The sequence below is a fragment of the Protopterus annectens genome, chromosome 2.part2 (assembly GCF_019279795.1).
Source record: "Protopterus annectens isolate FY-2018-M chromosome 2.part2, PAN1.0, whole genome shotgun sequence".
Lineage (NCBI taxonomy): Eukaryota > Metazoa > Chordata > Ceratodontiformes > Protopteridae > Protopterus > Protopterus annectens.
In genome coordinates, this window is record NC_056730.1 from 474,509,831 (window position 1) to 474,530,933 (window position 21,103).

Below are 21,103 nucleotides of genomic sequence, written 5' to 3' on the forward strand. Positions count from 1 at the left end.
AGGTAGAGATTTTTTAGGGTTTCCATGAGTAGTTGATGGTTGACCATGTCAAATGCTTTTGATAGGTCTAGAAATAAGGCAGAGGGCACTTTCTTGTCATTACGGTTATGGTTTATTGTGTCAGTGAAGGAGAGAAGGGCAGTTGTGGTACTGTGTTTGGGTCTGAAACCATGCTGGGAGTTGGCTAGGAGGTTGTTATGGATAAGATAGTGGAGTAGCTGTTTGTGCATACATCTTTCCATAATTTTGGCTAATGGGGACATTAACGCTATGGGCCTATAGTTAGATAATTCGGTGGCTGTCCCTCCTTTATGGAGTGGTATAACATGGGATATTTTCCATAAAGTTGGTACTATTGACTCCGAGAAAGTTCGATTAATGAGGATAGAAACTGGATAGGCTATAACATCTGCAGTTTTTTGAAGGTATTCTGCTGGGAGTAGATCTGCAGAGGGGGTAGAGGGCTTAAGTTTCTGTAAAAGGGCTCTTATTGAAGATGTAGGGACACTTTTTAGGAAAAAGGTCTTTACAGGTTGTGGTAATATATCCATGATCGGTTGGTTACAAGAGGATAGTTGGTTGGCTAGGGTTTTGATAATGTTTGTAAAGAACATATTGAAGGTATGGCTATTTCTATGGGGTCTTTATCCATTGCTGTTTCAGGAGTTGGAGTGGATGATTTACCTGGGTGGAGAAGGTTATTCAAGCCTGCCCAGAATTTCTGAGGGTTATTATGGTGCTTATTCTGTAACAAACAATAAAAGTTTTTTTTGTCTGCTACTATGGCTTTTTTCGTTGCATTTCTTAGTTGTTGGAATTTAAATGCGGTCTAGGATTGATTTGGTTTCGCCAGGTATTCCAGGCTTTATTTCTGAGTTTTATTTTGAGTTTGGATTCAGTTGAGAGCCAAGGGGCAATCTTTGTTTTAGTTTTGATGAGTCTTTTGGGGGCATGGGTATCTAGTATGGATAGGAAGGTGGTACTGAAATGTTCTACTGCTTCATCTAGGGGAAGATATTTGAGTGGTGTCCAGTTACAGGATTGCAGCTCATTTTTAAATTTTATGAGGTCAAAGTTTTTTTGTTTCTTATAGATCTAAAGACTGGGACAGTGGAGTGGTCTGGTTTATTTTTAGTAATATATGTGATAAGGTGGTCACTAATTTCATTAGGCAGGGTTCCGGACGTATATGTGTGAGGGTGATTGTTTATAAGGATCCAATCAAGAATGCTTTCTTTTTGTTTAGAGTTTCCCATTCTGGTGGATGTAGTAATAGTTTGTGAGTAACCATGAAGGTTGATGCTAGTGGGGTTATTATCATTAGAGCATAGGTACCAATCAATGTTAACGTCACTCATAATTATAGTTTCTTGTGGATAGTTATTCATTAGCCAGTTTAGTATATTCTCCAATGTATAGGCATTGTTCCCGGGGGGATATATAAAACGACTAGGTTAATACTTTTTTCTTTATTCAAGTGAATTTTTAAGGCGAGTATTTCAGCATTAGAGAATTGCGGTGGTTGGGTAGGATTAATGGTAACGTTAAGGTTAGTTTTAAAGAGTGCAGCGACTCCGCCACCTTTTTTTTTGTTTCTATCATTCCTGTATATATTATATCCAGGTGGGATGAGTTCATTGTCTTTGATGTCTGTCTTTAGCCATGTTTCAGTTAGACACATTATATCTGGTAGGTAAGTATCTAGGAGTGCATGTAAATTATGCACTTTCTTGTTGACACTTCTAATATTTAGATGGAAAATTTGAAGCAAGTGGGATGTCTTAGGGAGATTCACAGGACAGTCAGGGTTGCTTGTTGATATGGGGCCAGGATTGGGGTGGATGTCTCCAGCCCTTGATATATTTTTACTGATATATTTTAGGAGTTTTTTGAATTTTAGTACTAGTTTCTGGGATTGCTTGTTTTTATGATAGTTAAAGTTAACTTTGGTTCGGTGGTAGTGGATGATATTAGCTTTAAAAAGGTCGGACTGTTGGTAGTGGAGTTTAAGAGCAATTTGAGACCCTAACGCTGTTGTTTGTTTTCTGGGGAAATGGTAACCTATATATGGTTGGTCTTCATATTTACTAATATGGTATAAGCTAGCTAACAGAGATAGTAAAAAGCACAGGATTGCTATTTTTCCCATATTCATGGTGGTTAGAAAATTAAACATTTTTTGCTCACTTCTTTTTGGAGGAAAGGGAGGGGCTAAATCAATGAGAGATTGTGAATGGCTAGTATGTTAATAAGGAGGTGTGGTTACTTAACTATAAATGTAGGGGTACTGGGGGCGGGTGGGATACGGGGGCAGGGTGGGGCGCGGAGCGAGCCCGAGCGGAGCGGGGATAATCCTGATTCCCAGGTTTTCTTTTAATTTAGGTGTTAAACCAGGTAAGAAAAAGAAAAAACAAGCTAATGGTAATGCACTGATTTGCCCCTTAGACTGACACAGTAAAACTATGGTAGAATGGTGCTAGTAAGCACGCTATGCTACAGGTATTTAAGCTATTATAGACTGTTGTTTGTGTAACAGGGTGTTTACTAATTTACTGCCAGATTTCCTTAGCCCAGTGCTAGCGTTGAGACTGTAGATGCAGAATATACAATATACGGTCTTTAAAACGCAACTTAAGGTCGCGTACCTTGTTTAAAGTGTTACTTTGTACTTAGCAAGTAACTGAGAGTGATGAGGACTTTTCCCGTCGCTTTCCTGTGTAGGTAGATGCAGTTTGTGTTTGCCGCTTTCAAGGGCGGGATACTGCAGTTAGGTAGAGACCCACAGTAGGGAGGGATAAATACCGAGGGCAGCGTCTGTGGGAGAGAGATTAGAAAGGCAATATAACAAAGCTGTTAAAACTTTACAGTTAATGAAACAAGTGAGCATGTATAGTATCAGATTACTTTTCACTACAATGTAAGTTCTCTACAATGCAACTTAGTTACAAAAGCTGCTACGTTGAGCAAATATTAAATTTAGATAAAAGTCAACAACAGTAGAATGTTACAGAGTAATACGACATTAAATATGCTGTTGAAAAGGCTGTACATACCCACGTTAGCAACTGGGGTCAGGAGACACAGCAGTATATGGAAAAATGGCGCCAAGAAACGGGTTATAAATAACCTCGCATTAGCCAATAATAGTGGGAGGGGATAATCCTGATTCCCAGGTTTTCTTTTAATTTAGATGTTAAACCAGGTAAGAAAAAGAAAAAACAAGCTAATGGTAATGCACTGATTTGCCTCTTAGACTGACACAGTAAAACTATGGTAGAATGGTGCTAGTAAGCACGCTATGCTACAGGTATTTAAGCTATTAGACTGTTGTTTGTGTAACAGGGTGTTTACTAATTTACTGCCAGATTTCCTTAGCCCAGTGCTAGCGTTGAGACTGTAGATGTAGAATATACAATATACGGTCTTTAAAACGCAACTTAAGGTCGCGTACCTTGTTTAAAGTGTTACTTTGTACTTAGCAAGTAACTGAGAGTGATGAGGACTTTTCCCGTCGCTTTCCTGTGTAGGTAGATGCAGTTTGTGTTTGCCGCTTTCAAGGGCGGGATACTGCAGTTAGGTAGAGACCCACAGTAGGGAGGGATAAATACCGAGGGCAGCGTCTGTGGGAGAGAGATTAGAAAGGCAATATAACGAAGCTGTTAAAACTTTACAGTTAATGAAACAAGTGAGCATGTATAGTATCAGATTACTTTTCACTACAATGTAAGTTCTCTACAATGCAACTTAGTTACAAAAGCTGCTACGTTGAGCAAATATTAAATTTAGATAAAAGTCAACAACAGTAGAATGTTACAGAGTAATACAACATTAAATATGCTGTTGAAAAGGCTGTACATACCCACGTTAGCAACTGGGGTCAGGAGACACAGCAGTATATGGAAAAATGGCCAAGAAGCGGGTTATAAATAACCTCGCATTAGCCAATAATAGTGGGAAAGGATAATCCTGATTCCCAGGTTTTCTTTTAATTTAGATGTTAAACCAGGTAAGAAAAAGAAAAAACAAGCTAATGGTAATGCACTGATTTGCCTCTTAGACTGACATAGTAAAACTATGGTAGAATGGTGCTAGTAAGCACGCTATGCTACAGGTATTTAAGCTATTAGACTGTTGTTTGTGTAACAGGGTGTTTACTAATTTACTGCCAGATTTCCTTAGCCCAGTGCTAGCGTTGAGACTGTAGATGTAGAATATACAATATACGGTCTTTAAAACGCAACTTAAGGTCGCGTACCTTGTTTAAAGTGTTACTTTGTACTTAGCAAGTAACTGAGAGTGATGAGGACTTTTCCCGTCGCTTTCCTGTGTAGGTAGATGCAGTTTGTGTTTGCCGCTTTCAAGGGCGGGATACTGCAGTTAGGTAGAGACCCACAGTAGGGAGGGATAAATACCGAGGGCAGCGTCTGTGGGAGAGAGATTAGAAAGGCAATATAACGAAGCTGTTAAAACTTTACAGTTAATGAAACAAGTGAGCATGTATAGTATCAGATTACTTTTCACTACAATGTAAGTTCTCTACAATGCAACTTAGTTACAAAAGCTGCTACGTTGAGCAAATATTAAATTTAGATAAAAGTCAACAACAGTAGAATGTTACAGAGTAATACAACATTAAATATGCTGTTGAAAAGGCTGTACATACCCACGTTAGCAACTGGGGTCAGGAGACACAGCAGTATATGGAAAAATGGCGCCAAGAAACGGGTTATAAATAACCTCGCATTAGCCAATAATAGTGGGAGGGGATAATCCTGATTCCCAGGTTTTCTTTTAATTTAGATGTTAAACCAGGTAAGAAAAAGAAAAAACAAGCTAATGGTAATGCACTGATTTGCCTCTTAGACTGACATAGTAAAACTATGGTAGAATGGTGCTAGTAAGCACGCTATGCTACAGGTATTTAAGCTATTAGACTGTTGTTTGTGTAACAGGGTGCTTACTAATTTACTGCCAGATTTCCTTAGCCCAGTGCTAGCGTTGAGACTGTAGATGCAGAATATACAATATACGGTCTTTAAAACGCAACTTAAGGTCGCGTACCTTGTTTAAAGTGTTACTTTGTACTTCATGAAGTAACTGAGAGTGATGAGGACTTTTCCCGTCGCTTTCCTGTGTAGGTAGATGCAGTTTATGTTTGCCGCTTTCAAGGGCGGGATACTGCAGTTAGGTAGAGACCCACAGTAGGGAGGGATAAATACCGAGGGCAGCGTCTTGTTTAAAGTGTTACTTTGTACTTAGCAAGTAACTGAGAGTGATGAGGACTTTTCCCGTCGCTTTCCTGTGTAGGTAGATGCAGTTTATGTTTGCCGCTTTCAAGGGCGGGATACTGCAGTTAGGTAGAGACCCACAGTAGGGAGGGATAAATACCGAGGGCAGCGTCTTGTTTAAAGTGTTACTTTGTACTTAGCAAGTAACTGAGAGTGATGAGGACTTTTCCCGTCGCTTTCCTGTGTAGGTAAGATGCAGTTTATGTTTGCCGCTTTCAAGGGCGGGATACTGCAGTTAGGTAGAGACCCACAGTAGGGAGGGATAAATACCGAGGGCAGCGTCTTCTGTAAAGTCGTTGTACTTCCAACTTCCAAGCCTTTGACAGCAGCATGCTGAAGAAGTAAACTGTAGTCATGTCAAGGTTAACTGCCTGGGGTGAGCTGAAGATCGCATTTCAGGTGTGTAGCGGCTAGCGTGTAACGTGTAACGTAATTTCTCCAAAACATTTCTTAAGCGCCATAACAGCAGTTTTAGGTGAAATATAATTATATGCCAGTGTAATCCTCCTCCCTTGCCAGTAGCCCCTTACTATCTTTCTTTCCTCTTCTATCACTATTGGAGCTTTTCCCCATTTCCTTTGTCTTGTCCATGACACTCTGTTGAATATCCCTCCTGAAATAGTTTCTTTATCAAATTCACATGCTCATTTCCAACTGTGTCCCCTGTATAATTACTATTTGCACTCTACATTTCATAATATAATTCAATAATCTCTCCTTTTTGTCTATATCTATGAGACCATTCACGTTCCAAAACAATATGTTTACTGCAGCAATTATTAGAAGTTATTCCCATTGATTATACAGGATAGCTTTTTTTAAAAGTCTATTTCCAGCTTTTGTATTGGATGCACCCACTCTTGTCAGACTGATCTTTTATACAGTGGCTTCTTGTCATCTCCATTTGAACCCATCTCACATTTTACAAATTTTTTTTGTTTTAATGAAAACAAACCACCCCCAGAAACTATCAACCGACTATGTACACCTTCAAATAATTAAGTTTAACCCTCCTGATAAGAATAACTGTCACAAATCGACAGCTGCAAACACACAGGCAAAACCTAGCCTAAAATTAAGGTTATTTATGCACGTTACAACCTGTGCTCCTACTTACACTAATTGCTGTCCTTTTATTTTTATTCCCCTGCCAGATTTGAAAAAACAATGTGCGTGTTTTAAGAAAACATTAACGTCTAGCCATAAGAAAAAGGGCACTGGCTATTTTTAAATGAAAAAAATATATATACACTCTTCTAGTGAATGCATTAATCTGGTTACCAGAAGAGCTACTACCTCATATTCACTTCCAATAATTTCAAACTTATTTTTACTAAACTTTCCCTTGTACCTTTTAATTTTACATTCCCCTCAGTAAACAATGTCTTCACCTTTCAATTTATTGCCTCCACCTTTAGTCAGCTTGTTTCCATGGAAACACAGTCAAAATGGGGAGATGCTCTCATCTCCATATTTTTCATCTGGCACTGAACATTTATTTGCTTAAAGAAAACTATTAAATTGTGGTCTCTCATTTTAAAACCCACTTGCATTCACAAAAAGACATTTTCACGAGTCTAAGTCATTCATCCAGATATTCACCTACATAATAGTAAAACAAATATTTCAATTCTACATATATTATAATCAGTGTATTAAACCCCACCCCCACTCCAACAGCTCAGGATTACAACCGGTTAACTTAAATGTGCTTCTGTCCAGTCTCTCTTCTCTTTTTACACCATAATGGCTATATTTACACCATAATGGCTATATTTCTTTAATCTAAAGAAAGAAGGTAAAAGTGTCTGTCACATACAACAATCACTAAAATACTTGACTATATGACATACAATTTACATTGTAAAATGTTTTATACAAATACTGTTGGGAACAAAAATTGTTTTACTTAGTTATTTTTCTCTCTGTTTCCAACCTTTCTTTCCTCTTAGTGTTGTTTTAAGAGTTAATGACATGAAATGGGGCATATGCCAGTCAGTACCCTAACAAGTTTAACAAAATCTTCAAAAAAACAATCTTTCTCTGCCACTTTCTTCAAAAGCCATACTTCACAAATGTGATTTATACTTTAGTCTGTCATATATTCACTAATTTCAGTGTTGCTGGTCTTCTTCCCGTTAATCTCCGGCTCCCAACCCCAGGCTCCAGTTCAAGTCCAAGGTACATCCGATTCTTCTAAATCAACTCCTGTTGTTACTTCGGTCTCTCAAGCATTTTCCTTTGAAACACTGAAAAAGGTTTCACTGGCAGAGTCTCTCTTATGAACATTATCATCCGAAGAATGAAAAGCAGAGTCCCCCTGATGTTTGATGGTTCACTCTTTGTTGGACAAACTTTTGTATATTCCCCTTAGCCTGTTCTGGGTCAAAAAATTACTTTGATCCTCGGGGAAAAAGAATTCTGCAGAGAGCTGGACATAGCCGTTTGAATCTCACACCGATCTCTCAACATTCCCGGATTGCTGGGATAAAATTGTTTCTCTTCTGCCTGGTGTACAGTCAATAATTATTCTCCACAAACGCACCAACTCAGGTTTGGAGCATACACAAGATGTGCCCTTTCGATTAACAAATCCTGCTCTGGAATACCAGTCCAATTACTTATTTGTGTTTTTATAAAATGAATACAGTCTGTTCGCTCAGGTTTCTCTGGTACAGCAGAGAAAGACCTAATGCTTTTACAACTTAATGTAGCTATGTGTTTTGGTTTGTCGATTGATCAGAATTCTGAGTGTCTTCAATATCTTGTATCCTGGGTGCAGGAAGAGTTGCCATTATCGTACTGTCCAGGTGACATCCAATGCAATTTAACTGTTGTACTGGCTCCAAGTTCACTTTCTGAAGGTTTATGGATATTCTAAATTTTTCTTTATTTTTATTATTCCTTTTGTTATTGCTTTCATGGTAAATGTCTTTCTTCTGTAAAGGCTCATTTTACCAGGATGGTTTTCTCCTATGGTGCTTTCTTCAAGGGGATGAATAACAATTCAATCTGCAAGGCTGCTGTTTGGTCCCCTGTTCATACTTCACTAAACATTACATCTTAGATGTTACTTCCAGGGGCAGAGTTGGTATTGTCAGGGCTATCCTACCTGGGTTTCTCGACGGCTCTTCTATGTCATTCTCCTCCCAGGCTTCCTCTTGAGCTTTTGTACTTTCCCTTAATATGGAAGGACATAGTACAGTTGTGCAAAATCTTACCATAACAGTATATGCTCTTCTTTTACTGTTACATTATTCACTCCCACCCTCCTGCCCTTTCTGCTCTATCTTGTTCCTTCTTTCAACCTTAGATATCCTGTTGTAAAACCTGCTTTCAAAATCACGCAGGATTTTTAATTTTTGTGTCTGCAGCTGCACCCCTACCAAAGCCATCAATAGAATCAAACACAAACCTGACTGCATGCTTGTCCACCTTAGAAGTGGTATGTGTAAGTTTCATACCTGTTCCTTTCATAGCTTTGTCCTGCATCACAAAAGTCATGTCTTCAATCTGTATATCAGTGGTAGGTGATGTAGGCCTGAAAACAGATCGTTCCAAGTATGAAAAGTTTGCAAAAGCAGACTCTCCTTTCCCTCAAACCTTATCTAGGACCCTCTTGTCCTAGTCATTCAGAATCAAACTTAAGTTCTAGAGTAAGGCAAGAACCACTTGAAGCCACCATGGATACCACTGCCTAATCTGCCCCTGAGTTTTTCCTGAACATGCATTTACTAGAGTAAATTTCAACCTTGTAAAAACTGGCAGGCCTCATAGCGACCAAGTGACTGCATATTCAGATCTAAAGAGGCTCTTCCAAAGACATCTTTGAATTGATTTAATACAGTAGATATAGCTGTTTGTATCAGGGTCCAAGTATCTCTTGTAGCAGGAAATTAATCACAATTATTGAGAATCAGAAAATGCATTGGTTGTCCTTAAAAAGACATTCCCTTAACAACCCCTTACCTAGAGGTTGTGAAGGGTTACAAGTGATCGTGGTACCACAGGCAATGGCCAGAAAAGTGGGTGCAGCGATAAAATCAGTTTTAATGCATTTTTAGACAGAATGAGAACATTTTAAAATAAAAGTAACAGTAACATCAGGACAACTTGAATATAATTATTTTATTAGCACGCTAATTGTACATACAGGTTCAGTTTAAAATGAATGGAAATTAGAACACCAAAGTGAGAAGCCATGCTATTCATTAGTATGGCTTCTCCCTTTTTCTACTGTCACACAGTACAAAATGACTAGCCAATCTATGTCCTCTAATGTGAGGCAAGTATTTTAGAATGGTGATAATTTGTTATGAACAACCAATGTCAGCGTTTCACATGCAATATCTAGTCATCTGACAAAAGGCCTTGATATTAATATTCAGTCTGATTTTCAGGAACATTACTTTCTTTTACAGATATTTTTATTTTGAAAGATATTGGAAGGGCATCAAATATTTCTGTGAGCAATAGCAACAGTACCACAGAATGTGTTAGTCTGGTGTTTTTGTTTTTTTTTTAATTTACTATTGTGTTCAGTGTGTGGAAGACTATGAATGAGAGCATCAAGTTCAAACACATTAGTATGGCCATTATTTAGTTTGTCTTTTTCATAAGTAATTTGAGGTGAATGCCAAGAGTGAGATTGTCTCGGGGATAGTGTGTGCGACACCAAAGGGCAGCTACATGAACATTGTGAAATGGTCATTATATGAATTATTGTATGAGGGGTAGTTTACATGCTGAACAAGTTGAAATACATTTCTGCTATCATTATTTTTTCGCTTTCATCACAAACATGAGATCTGCGGATGGAAGATTGCCTCTTCCCTCAACACACACAAAGATATCAGACTATGTTTGAAAGCAAAGGAAGGTTTTATGATCACTGGAATAACACATTAAGGAGCTGTATATGTATCGAACAGCAATGATATGGAATACATCATTGTTGCTATTATGTTTTCTTTTTTTTTTTTAATTTCTTCACAATGAATTGTTTTATCATGGTGTGGATGGGAGGAGAAATAGCGTAGGTGTTATCCTGAAGGAACAGTATGCTAAGAGTGTTTTGGAGGTGAAGAGAGTGTCGGATAGAGTGATGTTTATGAAGCTGGAGATTGATGGTGTAATGATGAATGTTGTTAGTGCATATGCTCCACAAGTTGGGTGTGCAATGGATGAGAAAGAAAATTTTGGAGTGAGTTGGATGAAGTGGTGATGACTGTACCCAAGGGTGAGAGACTGGTGATTGAAGCAGATTTCAATGGGCATGTTGGTGAAGGGAACAGAGGGGATGAGGAAGTGATGGGTAGGTATGGTGTTAAGCAAAGGAATGCAGCATAGGATGGTGGTTTGTAGGATGACATTGGTGGTCAAGAAGAGGAGGATGAGTGTGAGGGCAGCACCAAGGATCAAATGGTGGAAATTGAAAAAGGGTAATTGTGAGGTGATGTTCAGGGAAGAGTTAAGACAGGCACTGGGTGGCAGTGAAGAGCTACCGAACAGCTGGGTAACTACAGCAGAGCTAGTAAGAGAGATGGCTAGAAGGGTGCTTGGTGTGACATCTGGAAAGAGGAAAGAGGACAAGGAGACCTGGTGGTGGAATGAAGAAGTACAGGAGAGTATACAGAGAAAGAGGCTGGCGAAGAAGAAGTGGGATTGTCAAAGAGATGAAGAAAGTAGACAAGAGTATAAGGAGATGAGGTGCATGGCAAAGAGAGAGGTGGTGAAGGCTAAGGATAAGGCGTATGAAGAGTTGTATAAAAGGTTGGACACTAAGGAGGGAGAAAAGGACCTGTACCGATTGGCTAGACAGAGGGAGAGCTAGTAAAGATATGCAGCAGGTAAGGGTGATAAAGGATAATGAGGGAAACATACTCACAAGTGAGGAGAGTGTGTTGAACAGATGGAAAGAGTACTTTGAGGGGTTGATGAATGAGAGGAAGAGAAGGTTGGATGATGTGCGGATAGTGAATCATGAAGTGCAGTGGATTAGCAAGGAGGAAATATGGATAGCTATGAAGAGGATGAAGAACGGAAAGACTGTTGGTCCAGATGACATACCTGTGGAAGCATGGAGGTGCTTAGGTGAAATGGCAGTGGAGTTTTTAACTAGATTGTTTAATGAACTCTTGGAAAGTGAGAGGATGCCTGAGGAATGGAGGAAAAAGTGTTTTGGTACCGATTTTTAAGAATAAGGGTGATGTGCAGAGCTGTAGTAACTACAGAGGGATTAAACTGATTAGTCACAGCATGAAGTTATGGGAAAGAGTAGTGGAAGCTAGGTTAAGAAGGAAGGTGCTGATTAGTGATCAGCAGTATGGTTTCATGCCAGGAAAGAGCACTACAGATGCAATGTTTGCTCTGAGAGTGTTGATGGAGAAGTACAGAGAAGGTCAGAAGGAGTTGCATTGTGTCTTTGTGGATTTAGAGAAAGCATATGACAGGGTGCCTAGAGAGGAGTTGTGGTATTGTATGAGGAAGTCGGGAGTGTCAGAGAAGTATGTAGAGTGGTACAGGATATGTACGAGGGTAGTGTGATAGCGGTGAGGACTGGGGTGGGAGTGATGGATGCTTTTAAGGTGGAGGTGGGATTACATCAGGGATCAGCTCTGAGCCCTTTCTTATTTGCAATGGTGATGGACAGGTTGACAGACGAGATCATACAGGAGTCCCCATGGACTATGATGCTTGCAGATGACATTGTGATCTGTAGTGAGAGTAGGGAACTGGTGGAGGAGACCCTGGAGAGGTGGAGATATGCTTTAGAGAGAAGAGGAATGAAGGTCAGCAGAACTAAGACAGAATATATGTGTGTGAATGAGAGGGTGGATAGAGGAATGGTGAGGATGCAGGGAGTAGAGGTGGTGAAGGTGAATGATTCTAAGTACTTGGGATCAACAGTTCAGAGTAACAGTGAGTGTGGAAGAGAGGTGAAGAAGAGAGTACAGGCAGGATGGAGTGGGTTGAGAAGAGTGTCAGGAGTGATTTGTGACAGACGAGCACCAGTAAGAGTGAAAAGGAAGGTCTACAAGAGGGAAGTGAGACCAGCTATGTTATATGGGTTGGAGACAGTGGCACTGACAAAAAGGCAGGAGTCAGAGCTTGACGTGGCAGAGTTGAAGATGTTAAGATTTGCACTGGGTGTGACAAGGATGGACAGGATTAGGAATAAGTATATTAGAGGGTCAGCCCAAGTTGGAAGGTTTGGAGACAAAGCCAGATAGGCAAGATTACGTTGGTTTGGACATGTGCTGAGGAGGGATGCAGAATATACTGGGAAAAAGATGCTAAGGATGGACCTGCCAGGTAACAGGAAAAGAGGAAGGCCTAAGATAAGGTTTATGGGTGTGGTGAGAGAGGACATGCAGGTGGTTGGTGTGACAGAGCAAGATGCAAAGGACAGGAAAAAATGGAAACAGTTGATCTGCTGTGGTGAACCCTAACAGGAGGAGCCAAAAGAAGAAGAAGAATTTCTTCACAATCAGATATCAGAGGTTTACAAAGAAAGTGGTTATCTTTTTGTTGGGGCAAGCTATGTGTAAAAGCAAAGTAAAATTACATGATTGTGGTTAAACAATCTTTGCTATGGCTTTTTTGGAGAATTCTCATGTGTGTCAGAGCAGCAAGTCAAAATGTATTAGTGTGCCCATGATTTCTTTCCATTTCATCAGAATCAGACACCAGAGGTACACATAAGGTGACTACATTTATGGAGGGCATGCAGTGTGTGAAAGCAAAAAAGGGGTTAACATGATTACTATGAAAATATTAGACACCTTTTTTGGGGTCTTGTGTGTGCACCCATGCAACAAGTTCAAATATGTTATGGACATTATGTTGTCTGGAAAAGTGTGGCAGTTTCTATCTAAGGAACAGGCAAGAACACGAGAAAACCTCACTCACAGGTTCACAGGTGTTTAGGTTCACAGCCGTTTACTAAGCTAATGACCAAAAGTCTTAAGCATAGGGAAAATAGCAATACTGTCATTAAATCCCGGTGGGTGAGTGGCATTTAATCTAAGTTGCCACATAGTCTCCAAATTTTCCACCTTAAGCTTTAAATCACCCCCTCTTTCATTGCATTGCATATTTTCCCTATGCTTAAGACTAATGCAACTAAGAGCTGAACGTATTTCACATTTTTGTGCATAAAAAGGTCTTATGCATTTCCAAGATCTATGCCTTTTTGAACACAAGTTCAATTTAAGTATAGATTTCATTTTTCAACATCTTTTAGTAGAAGTACTTTTTATATATTTTAGATTTTGAGTAGATAATATTTTGTACTAAAAAGTTTGTCATCTGTTTGTTTAAATTTAAATGTGCTGTGATGAGGTCATTGAATGTTGATTGGTTTAGTAACAGAATTTTGTGTTATTTAAATGTTGCTAGTACCACCCAACAGTACTCTGATGAAGCCATTGCTATAGTGAAAGCGCTTAGTCGTTGGGATTCTTTGTTGTGTCCTATTAAACCGGTGTTTCCACATATAAGTTTGGAATTTTTATTTTATGTTCTTGGTTTTTGCTTCGTTTGAAGTGTTGCTTGGTTTTATTTTTGTAAATGCCTTGGCCATGTCAAGGTATGCAGTGTGAACCATTTTGCCCTCATCCATTGCTTTAGTGACCTTCTCAAAGAATTCCACCAGGCTGACTAGGTATAACCTGTCCTTGAAGAAACCAAACTGAGTTGGGTCCAGGGTCTGGAAGTTTATTACATCACTATTGATCATCTCCATGATAATTCCTTCCATGGCTTTACATACAACACTAATGAGACTTATGGGTTTGTAGATGGCCCACCTTTGTACAGAGGGATGACTGTTGATGTTCTCATGGGTTTCTAGATGGCCCACCTTTGTACAGAGGGATGACTGTTGCTGTTCTCCATTCATAAGGCATGAAGCCTGTTCAGAGGCTACAGTTAAACAGCAATTGAGGGCCTGATAGGTCATGTTTCATGCTACTTAAAAGGCAACCTGGGATATTATCTGGGCCCAACGTACTTACAACATAAATTTGGTACTTATAAGTATGGAAGTAAGGGGTATAAGTTAGATGTTAGAAATCAAGAGAAAAGACTAGTTTATTTTGTCTCTACATATAGTGTTTTCAGTGATGTTTTAATAGATATTGTTAAAAACTACTGGAATTTTTTGTTTAGATCAATGGACCTAAAAAAAATATTGTCTAGGTCTATAGGCATTTCATTTCGTAGAGGTAGGAATTTAAAAGATATTTTGGTACACAATAAATTTAAATATCCCACTGAGAGACTGCAGTATAGGACCATGCAGAGACTAGGAACTTCACCCTGTGGTCATTGCAATGTTTGTCATTATATTGTTCCAACTTTTAAGTATATAAATGGCCATGTATTTGAGGTTAAAAATATATATAGCTGTAATACTGAAGATATTATTTATGCGTTGAAATGTCCGTGTAACCTTGTATATATAGGAGAAAGTAAAAGGAAGTTTAAAACTATACTGCAGGAGCATGTCAGGAATATTATAAATAATAAAAAAGATAGCCCTGTTGCTAAACATTTTATGCTGGCTCACAATTCTAATTCAAATGGGTTACAAGTCACAATCTTAGAACATATTATGAAGGGTGTATTTTCTGATGATTTGTATAAAAAGAAGTTGTTATATAAATAAAGTATTTTCATTTTAAAATATGACACTATTTCCTCAGGGTCTGAATGTGGAATGTAACTGGAGGCTTTTTATCTGATGAGAAAGTAGTATTAAGTATTTTTAATGTTTATTGATTAATTGGTTTAGGCTGCTTGTTTAATTGTTAGATGTATTAGGGTATATAAACTGTGTAAGTTATGTGATGTTTTATACTCCTTGAAGGCGGTTGCCGAAGCGCTAGAGGTGCAATAAACTGGTGTTTTAAGTGGATTCTTCATCTGTGGTCTTCAGTTTTATCTTTTCTTTTTGGTCCGTGCAGTGAGTTGGGTCCAGGGTCTGGAAGTTTATTACATCACTATTGATCATCTCCATGATAATTCTTTCCATGCCTTTACACACACTAATGAGACTTATGGGTTTGTAGATGGCCCACCTTTGTACAGAGGGATGACTGTTGCTGTTCTCATGGGTTTGTAGATGGCCCACTTTTGTACAGAGGGATGACTGTTGCTGGTCTCCATTCATAAGGCATGAAGCCTGTTCAGAGGCTACAGTTAAACAGCAATTGAGGGCCTGATAGGTCATGTTTCATGCTACTTGGAAGGCAACCTGGGATATTATCTGGGCCCATTAATGCTGTGTTCTTGGCCTTAGAGAGAGCATCAAGGACCTGTTCCCTAGTGTTGGGTGGGTTATATTTGATGGTATTTCCTGAGTGAAGATTTAGGGGTAAAGTTGGAGCTGAATTTATCGGCCAGTAGGTTTGCTATACCTTCTGGCTCAGTACCGGTAGCTCCATTTACAATGAGCTCTGCACACAACTGTGTACTGCCTTTGAAGTTGCAGACATAGCTACATAATGTCTTGTGGTTGTCCTTGGCCTGGGAGGTCAAATGTACTCAAATTTGGCTTTGCCAGACTATTTGTCCTCTGAGTTGTTTAGTTTGATGAGAGTGCTTTTATACTACTGGGTGCTGCACCTCTTAATTTTTGCTATGATTTTATTCCCTCTGTTACAGGGCTTACTGATTTTGTGATTCCACCAACATGGCTTGTTTTTTAAGTTAGTTCTGTACTTCTTCTTGGTGGGTACAGCTGCCTCTCAATGCAGCTATTAACATGCTTGTACAGGGTTTATGTGAATAGTTCTGCATAGGCAGCAGTGTTCATAGGGTTTACGAGGGCTTGAAATTTTGCCAGGTTATCACTTAATAGGAAGTTAGCAGAGTAATTCCTGAATATTCCAGGTTTAGCTGGGGGGGGGGGGGGGTCCAGGTTTTATTTTTAGTTCAAAAGGAGACAATTTTGTGATCTGACTTTACCAGGGAAGACATTACAGTAGGGGGTGTGCAGCACTCTCCCACATTAGTGAGGACTAGATGCAGTATGGTTACACTCCTGGTCGATATGTTGACAACCTGGTCCAGGGAGTCTGTGTTTGCAAAATCCAGGAATCTCTGTGCCTGTACATTTGGTGTCATACAGGATTCCCAGTTAATAGTGGGGTAAAGTCACCCATGAATATGGTATTGGGTTGGATGGTGACTGAAGTTTAAATACACGGTACGGGTTTCCTAAGTCATAGAGGGGGACCTATAGCTTGCAAGCAAGTGGTAGTGGATTTTGCCTATGGTGAACTGAACATGGAGCAGCTGAAGTGCATTATCCTGTTTAACCAGCCTTGAGGTATACTTATTTTTTATGTAAATCGTGGTACCTCAGCCTTTAGTCCATGTCTGTGTAGTAGTTGGTCTAAATATATGGAAGGCATTATAACCTTCTACTGTTGGTGTGCTCTCCACAGCTTTAAACCATGTGTCAGTAACAGCACAGACATCAGCATTCTCTAGGGTGAGAAGAGCTTCTAGGGAGTGGAGTTTTTTGTTTAGACTCCTGGTACTGAGCAGTAATACCTTTAGATATTCTTGCTTTTGATTAGCTATGTTGGAAGTACTTTCGGTTTAGCATTGCCTAAAAAAGGCACTATGAGGGAAAGACAATATTTTAGTTAATATTTGAAAGCCTAGAGGGGAGAGGTGCAGACCATCCCTGGCAAAGCAACTTGATCTGTTGACCATCTCCTTCCATGCTGGCAAATATTACACCCCCTTACAATGACACCAGAAACTACGCCAATTATTAAAGTCAGTCATCTTTTGTTCGTATTGTGGCATTATTCTTGGAGAAGGTAAAATGAATGCTAGGCTCATACCAGTCTAGGACACATTTTCCGAGAGCTCCATGTGTCGTCTCTTCATATAGTTTTGGGAGGTGCATCTCAGGTCATTTACTCCCACATGGACTATGGCTGAATCATACTGGTCCTTTGGGTCCAATGATCAGAGTGTGTGCGTAATGTGGTGGATCCTATGCCCCCGATAAGCAACTGACCGTGACTTTTTCCTTACTCAGCCTGTGAGAGGGACATCAGTGTGTCTCATGATGGAGTCTCCAATGACCAGAATGTTGGATTGTGTGATGGCTTGCCTTATGGGCTTAGAAGTAAAGGCTCCATGAGATGTGTTGATGTGGGTGTTGTTTTGAAAAACAGTGCATTTGGGGCTGCTGAGGGCATTTGTTATGTCTACTTCATGTAGAAGGTCTTTGGGGATTAGGAAGGTTATATTTAACTGCCTCATCATATGTGGGTCTGATGGCTTTAAATTATGTGTGATGGGTGCAGCGTGTGTACTACTGACATTAGGAGTACTTTTATGTCACAGCTTTGCCTCCAGTGACATAGTATAAATACATCTCTTACATACCATATCAGTCTGTTTGTGAATTAACTGGTTGTCAGTAAACATGAGGCAATTTCTACATTGCCTCGGGATTCCCATATCCACCCAGCTGGTAACAGAGATAGCAGCAAAGTTCATGTGCATGGCAACAGACCCTTTTTTATTGACTAGATGGAGAGAAAATATAAAGCAATGGCAGGAGTATCTGATTTGCAACTCTTGAGGACACTGCGCTTCACTGCAAACTAGTTGTCCTGTGTGCAACTACGTATTGATGAAATTTTAATTATGCATTTACAGGGAAAAATGTCACAAGGTGTATGCATGTAAAGAAACAAGTCATAATGTAACTTCTGAAGGGGAAGCATGCTGTCTAACTAAAGGTCCCATCTTCAGACATATGTATGATCCAAAAAAGGGAATAAATGAGTTAGTAATAAAGGCAATTTGTGCTCACAATTATGTATGTTTACTTCATATCTAGTCCTCCTATTAAATAACTTGCATATGATTTTTTAGTATATATGCTGTGTCTAATTATACATTTAGTAAGTACACCACAGAAAAACATGGCAGTTATGTAGTATGATATATCACAATGGTAGCTTGTTGTACAAATTTGAAGTTTCTGGCTATACACAAATTTGCAGGCTCAGTTTAGTTATAACATAGTATCAGCAACACATCCTTTTCAGTGACCATCTACAAAAACTGAAGAAATCTCGTATACAGGATGCTGAATTGAAAATCATACCATAAGAAGATACAGTTGTCTTATTCGTCTCCTCTTGTTTTCCTTGCATATGCTTGGGGGAGGGGGCTAAAAATGTGTCAAACAACTTCCCAGCTTCAATATTTGTTATAGATCTTGGGTCACCACAATGTAATCAGCAAACCCATCAGGTGTGTGCAACTGATGTTATAGTCTCTAGCAGTGGTGTTTAATAGGTGGCTACTGTAATATTATGAAATGGAAGAATTTGGACATGTTGACCAGTTTACCTTAAATGATCAGGCAGTGTGTCTGTCCTTCCGGCTACAAGAGAAATAAACTATTTTGTGTTTTATACAATATGACATAACAAGTCTGAAGCTTATACAGAGGTGGTTATCTACTGCTGGTTGCAAGAATATAATGCAGACACTTCTCACAAGCCTACAATGATGACCATGATACACTACAGTGGTTTCTCACAGCTATTAGATATAAACCAAAATGGCACTCAGCAAGCCAGTGCTGGGGGCATTTCTACACTCTGGAAGATGCACAACTTCACAAAGCCTGACTACATCTCTAACTGTTGCATAATCAACTCCTGGTCATACCTCTTGAGGGTAAGCATGCATCCTCTTTGCAACCGACGTTTTTGAGGATGGTAGGTTACATGGAAACCATGCTGCAACTTCAGCCAAGTATCATGGGGAGTGACTTTCACCAAACTATAGCACTTTAGCTATAATCCTGATTCAAACAAACACATACTTTAAATTCAACTGGCATTTCGTTAAATATCACCAAAGAGATATTGCCTGGCCATACCTTTCAAATGTCCAAAATTTTGCAGAAAGTCCAGAATTTTGCCACATATATTTCATCTGTCTATCAAGCTTTGTGTTTTTCTGGCTAATCTTTGAGGATTGAAGTCAATAAATAATGACGGCCACTAGAGTTACAAAATTCATATCCTTCAGAAAATGCATGCTAAAGCAAAACCTGTTATTCTAGCAACTTGCCCCTTTTTGCATCTTTACCCCCACCCCCGTATTTTTTGTTTTGTTAAGCATTCTTGCATAAAAGTTTGGCAGATATGCACCCGGCTGCCTTTTTCATTGTTCGTACAAGATACTACTGTAAGTATTCTAGCCTACTGCACCATAATGTAGAAAGAAAGCCATGACTACAGCCCAGGTGACCAAATTTCAATTAGCTGCTCGGGCATCTTATGCTCAGGCAGGGAATGATGGGGCTACCAATTCTGGGGAGGAAGAATGCACATTTGGGTGCATGTTGCAGTGGATTCCCTAATGGAGACTGGAGATGAACATAGGGGGAATTGTCCTAAAGGGAAATCAGCAGTAGGCACTAGCTGAGCTGTCGTGGAGAGAGGAAAATATGCCAGCACATTTACATTGTACACCTGTTTGTGAATATTAATGGGTGCACATAGGGAGGGATGTTACAGAATAAACAAAATACACTCCACAGCAGCAATATGATGTTGCATCAGCAGCCCCAGTATCCTCACTACTCCTGAGCATGGGGTGGAGCAATCCATCAAGAGGTAAGGAGTGTCCGGTAGACCTCGTGGTTAAAGAAAGGCCCTGTTAATAGCCAACAGTCAGCCGTGATGAGCAAAAATATTCCAGTCTACCAGTGCAAGGCACAAACAAGGTTAGGATTCTACTGATGAACAGGACATGTTAATATGCCTAAGTCATAGCACTGCATCTTAACTAAAAATGAAATGATGTTCCACTACATTTCCAAAAATACCACATTAATATGATATACTTGCATTTGGAATAATGAAACTCTGAAAACAGAACACACAGCAAGTTAAAATTAAAATATATTAAAAATTATTGTTAATACCTTAAGATTTCCGCTCCACATGTCAAGTATATTTTCTACTCTCTGCATGTTCTCAGCAGGAACAGGAAGTTCAGTCACTATAGTTTCATGGATTTCTGGGTTGCTGGCTACATTATCATTCCTTTCTAACTGGACAGAAGTATGATGAGAAGAAAGGGAGCTCATGATGGAATGATGGAAGCCACCTTCTGCTTCTAGTACTAAAGAAAAATGATTAAATCATCAGTATCTTCTGTACAAATCAAGTAAGTAATATGTTCACTATTGCCCCAGAATTTAAACCTAAATCATTATAGTCAGAATATCTGAATTTGAGTCAGAAGGAAAAGTCTTCAATGAACTTGTATGTCTAATGCATCTATGCAGTCACTCAATTAACAAATGAGTGAATGAAAAAATAAAACATGCGAGTACCCACCACATCAACCAATTTTGACAGGATCCTCTGCAGTGGATTAAAGCTAGGATCTCCTTCCTAAGAAGCCCTGTCTCAATACCATTATTTACATCTCTTTACCCCACATTCAGGACATGGCACCCCCCCCCCCCCAACTCAACAGGACTACACCTGGGACTGTGCTCACTATTTCTGCCCCCATGGAACTCAAGTGGGCTGTAGGTGAAAGACAACTTATTAAAGAAGTATATAAAATTATATAAGTGTCATAGATCACATGATACCGGACTCAGGTGAAGGAGCCACTCTACTGAAGGAGGATGAAAGGAAGGTAACAAGTACCCACAGCACAAGACTCATCAAAAAATTAACAAATGTATTAAGCATTCAACATTAACAACAGATAACTGAATCATTTTCTGATCCTAATACTGA

General features: G+C 39.3%; 1 protein-coding gene across 3 annotated transcripts in view; it reads right to left on the reverse strand.

Annotated features, from left to right (window-relative positions):
• Positions 1-21,103, reverse strand: part of POC5 (POC5 centriolar protein) — a 1,778,414-nt gene that overhangs the window by 1,302,510 nt on the left and 454,801 nt on the right. For all 3 annotated transcript variants that reach the window (XM_044063961.1, XM_044063962.1, XM_044063960.1), the window contains exon 4: positions 20,272-20,471. In XM_044063961.1, the coding sequence (XP_043919896.1) occupies positions 20,272-20,471 (200 nt within the window). The remainder of the gene's footprint in view (positions 1-20,271; positions 20,472-21,103) is intronic.